The 4,492-nt window shown below is 41.7% G+C and overlaps 1 protein-coding gene across 1 annotated transcript; it reads left to right on the top strand.

The window, feature by feature from the left end:
* Nucleotides 1-2,401: 2,401 nt before the first annotated feature.
* On the top strand, nt 2,402-3,709 carry LOC127763553 (dehydration-responsive element-binding protein 1G). Its single transcript, XM_052288291.1, has one exon. The coding sequence runs from the start codon at nt 2,431-2,433 to the stop codon at nt 3,103-3,105; it is 675 nt and encodes a 224-aa protein (XP_052144251.1). The 5' UTR covers nt 2,402-2,430; the 3' UTR covers nt 3,106-3,709.
* Nucleotides 3,710-4,492: the final 783 nt, after the last annotated feature.

Here is a 4,492-nt window from a genome sequence, read left to right on the forward strand (position 1 = left end):
AAGATCATGATATCCTAATTAGATCGGATGCCGATCCTATATAAGCATATTTTTAAAATTAAGGTGGATTTAAAATAATATGAATAAGTCTACTCAAATTTACAATATGTCAATTGAATTTGTTGAATCAATATTATAGGCTTAATTGTTTCTACAATTTATTACATGAAATAAAATTTCAAGAGTTGCTATGGCCTATATATAGGAAAATTATATGTTAATAAGTAAAAAGGAGATACAAAATAAATATGTATTTGCTTTGTAAACATTCTTCTTACATAGATCCTTCAATGATGCAAGATTTATTTAAGACGTGTAACTTTATAAGAGAAGGGAGATTTATTTAACGATGAAATATGAACGATTTGCACCATTGGTAGATAATACAAAGGCTAGACAAAATTAAGGTGATATAGCTTTGTGATAGGTTATCCCAAATATTGTACTTGTGTGATTTAGATGAATAAGAGCAACACCGGTTTCGACTAACAGGATGTAGGGCTATTACCTGTCAGATAAGAGGATAAGGGGTCCGAACCTGTATAAAAATCCATGCCTCCATCTCTTTTACCTCAATCTCACATATACCATGTTACCAATGATACCCATATCATCCAAATACCGTAGTCGCGATCTCAAACATCGATAGAATTGTCAAAGCACCATCCACATTTGTAAAAAAAAGGATATTGTGCTGTCTTGTGGTGGGTTTTTTTTATCTATGAATGCTAAGTATATAAGTAGTTAATGGGAAATAACTAAGATATCAATAATGGATGGGGTAAACAAGCATGGAAATAATCTAATATTTCCTTGTTTTAGAAGTGATATGGCTCAATGCATGTTGAGCTTTTGGTTTAAACTATATAGAAATATTAAGTGATGTTCAGCGCGTTGTTGCAAAATCTCCACTATTATAAAAATTGAAGATGTTTTTGTCGGTATTTTGGTACGTCATCCGTGTATGAGTCGGTTTTTAAGTTCGTTTGCTTTTGAAAATACATATCCGTATTTGAGTCGGTTTTCAAGATCGTTCACTTTTAATAATACATAACGAATCATATAAGAAATCTGTTTAAAAAAAACTTTCATGCTAACTTGAGACGATCGGACTCCTAACTGCAGCTCATGATTTTCTAATAATATATATATCCAAGCGAACTCCCAAAGTAAATTCCATCTTAACTAAACCATATAACAATAATAAGATTAAAATAGACTTCACCCGTTACAACGCACGGACATTTTTCTAGTACATAAATAAATAAATGTTAAATATTATAAAAATAAAGGTAGCTATATAAAAAAAATATTATGAAAATTGATATGTGGATGATGATTTGACGTGCTTGTATATTGAGTTTTAGAATGTAATAAAAAAATATAGATAATGTGATATGTTTGCATGGGTTTTAAGATATAACAATTTAGCGGGTATGGATGTGGCTTTCGTTCATGTTGAACTTTAGCATGTACTCATATATAGAAAGTATATATATGATTGCAGATTTTATATAAAACTATGCATTTTGTAAAATATGATAGGGTCCAATTCTATAATTTGATTCTACGGGTTGACACTGTTAAGAAAAACAATCATCAAGTATTCCCATCCTGTTAACATTGATCAAGTTTGAGTTGCAGATGGTAGGATTCAAAGATGGTACGCATTGCTCTGCCTTAAAAAAAAAGGAAAACAAATGGTATGGCTTATATATGGACGGGTCTTATTGATTGGCTTATGCTTATAAGTTAATATTTGAATTTTAAAGCTTAAATTTGATTGTTTTTTATCGCTGTTTATTTTACAACATTTACTTATATATTATATATATAAGTTTTACTCATAAATAATCTTTTATTTGCTAACAAGCTATTGGGACTGCGTTTCACAGACAATCCAACCCGTCTCGCAAGATGCAAGCCGGGCGAGTGCGCATCAAACTGCCCACTTGGAGAGATACTACGCGACATCGCCTTCTCCGGCCGTCACAGTCACACTCAACACAGACACATCCGAGTCCCCTTTTCAACATAGCGTCGCCGTCCCACGAGACAACGAGAGGAGCGCGAGATGGGAGCCCCACCGGCCACAAGAGAGGAGATGAGAGAGCCCAGAGCGGCCCACTTCCGTCCCATGCCTGCGCGTCCCGCGGGTCCCTATCGCCACCCCGCGAGCTCCAGCTGGTTCCGACCCAATTAACGTAGCGCCCGCCGGCCCCGTCTCGAGCCCAGGCCAGAGGCTCCCGACCCGGCAGGTCGCGCGCGCTGCTGCTACCTGGCTGGCGCCTCTCGTGCCACACCGCGTAGATACAGTTAACGCGGCCCACGTCCCTCTCCACGCGCTAAACTATATAGCCCCCGCCCGCCACCACCTTTCCCTCCAGAATTCAAACCGGATCAACCTCGCTCGCTTACTCGTGTTTAGGCATGGACGTTTCTACTGCGCTCAGCAGCGACTACTCGTCGGGGACGCCGTCGCCGGTGGCGGCCGACGCCGACGACGGCTCCTCCGCCTACATGACGGTGTCGTCGGCGCCGCCCAAGCGGCGAGCGGGGCGGACCAAGTTCAAGGAGACGCGGCACCCCGTGTTCAAGGGCGTGCGCCGGAGGAACCCCGGGAGGTGGGTGTGCGAGGTGCGCGAGCCGCTCGGCAAGCAGCGGATATGGCTCGGGACGTTCGAGACAGCAGAGATGGCGGCGCGCGCGCACGACGTCGCCGCGCTCGCGCTCCGCGGCCGCGCCGCCTGCCTCAACTTCGCCGACTCGCCGAGGCGCCTCCGCGTCCCGCCCATCGGCGCAAGCCACGACGACATACGGAGGGCGGCGGCTGAGGCGGCCGAGGCATTCCGGCCGCCACCAGATGAGAGCAATGCGGCCACCGAGGTGGCAGCCGCCGCATCGGGCGCCACTAATTCGAACGCCGAACAGTTCGCCTCCCACCCGTACTACGAGGTCATGGACGATGGGCTGGACTTGGGGATGCAGGGCTACCTCGACATGGCGCAAGGGATGCTCATTGACCCGCCTCCAATGGCCGGTGATCCTGCCGTAGGTGGCGGCGAAGACGACAACGATGGCGAGGTCCAGCTATGGAGCTACTGATCCTGCGCGTTTGAACTCAACTTGGTTTGGCGCGAAGAGATCGCATGTACAGCTTAAGGGAGTCGAGTACAAGTACCTCAGGTGTACTCCACTCGTTGCCCCTTTCCCTTCCCTTTCGTTTTTCTTGAGCTTATCTGCAGGGTAATGTTATGTATCGCTGCTCTTCTGATGAAATGTGATCGGAAGAAGCGGAAGGCCAGATCGAGCTTATGGGTTCTGAAGACGGTGCAGGCTTGTCGAGTGTTGTGAGCATATATTCAGAAAGTCGGGCACTGTGAAAGTATGAATCAGATCAGCCTTGTTACGAATGAGAGTGATCGACCTTGTTCAGTGTTTATAATTGAACCACTTGTGTGTAATAAGCAGCAAAGCCATGTTGCTTGCTTGATCTGACTCTTGGGAATGGTATATTTCTCAAAGAATGCAGGATTGACTACTCAGAATTTGACATTTTGCAGTGAAATGATAGGATTGTTAAATTAACATTGGAGGAGAGGAATGTGTATATATGTTAAGAAACATTAGTAATGATGAGCCTATGATACTTCGATCTGTAGTGGTTTATGACGAATTGGAATTCTACTCGGTTCACAAATTCGTGAGATCTTGCTCAAATTTTGAGCATCTCAAGCCGGTTCAAAATGAGATCCGGAGGTGCATTCTGAATAGTGTTCTCAAATTTTATTCGAACTTAGTGAAAAAAAAAACGTCTTACTGTGGCTCAAATTTCACCCGTCAATAGAGATTTGTTATAAACCCTGTCAATATTGAGGTGATACTTAACCCAAAAAACAAAAAATAATTATTATCAACTCATAATTTGGATTACCCAAATAAATATAATGCATGCACCCAATAAAATAAAAATCTTATGGAGGAAGGATTTAAATAATAGGAGCTGTTCAGATTGATGCCATTTTTAACCATACCATTGTTTTTTTTGCAAAGTTGTCAAAAAAATGTCCACATTTAGTTTATTGATATTATCAAAATTTTGACAAGTTTTCGTATGTATTTATCAAAGTTAGGCATAAAACTAAATGTATGCATATTTTTAGTAATTTCATAAAAAAAGAGTATGATTTGAAATAGCATTAATCTGAACAACCCTTTACAACCGGAGTGCACATTCTATCAGTGACAATGAATGCCTCAATGTTTTTTTTTCTTTTCTTTTTTTGCCAAACTGGTCACTTCTCTAAAAAAATGGACTTCTGAAATTTCTACATCACAAAACAGTTTTGCAATCCATGCCTAGGCATATAATACGACCCATAGTCTTTGTCTATCATTAAAGGCAATCTTATTTATACAGTACGAAGTACCTTCGAGCTAAAGCTGGCTTAAGAAAGTCCTATGGAACATTCTTTTGACAGCGTCAATGAAG

This window comes from Oryza glaberrima, chromosome 2, assembly GCF_000147395.1.
Source record: "Oryza glaberrima chromosome 2, OglaRS2, whole genome shotgun sequence".
NCBI lineage: Eukaryota > Viridiplantae > Streptophyta > Magnoliopsida > Poales > Poaceae > Oryza > Oryza glaberrima.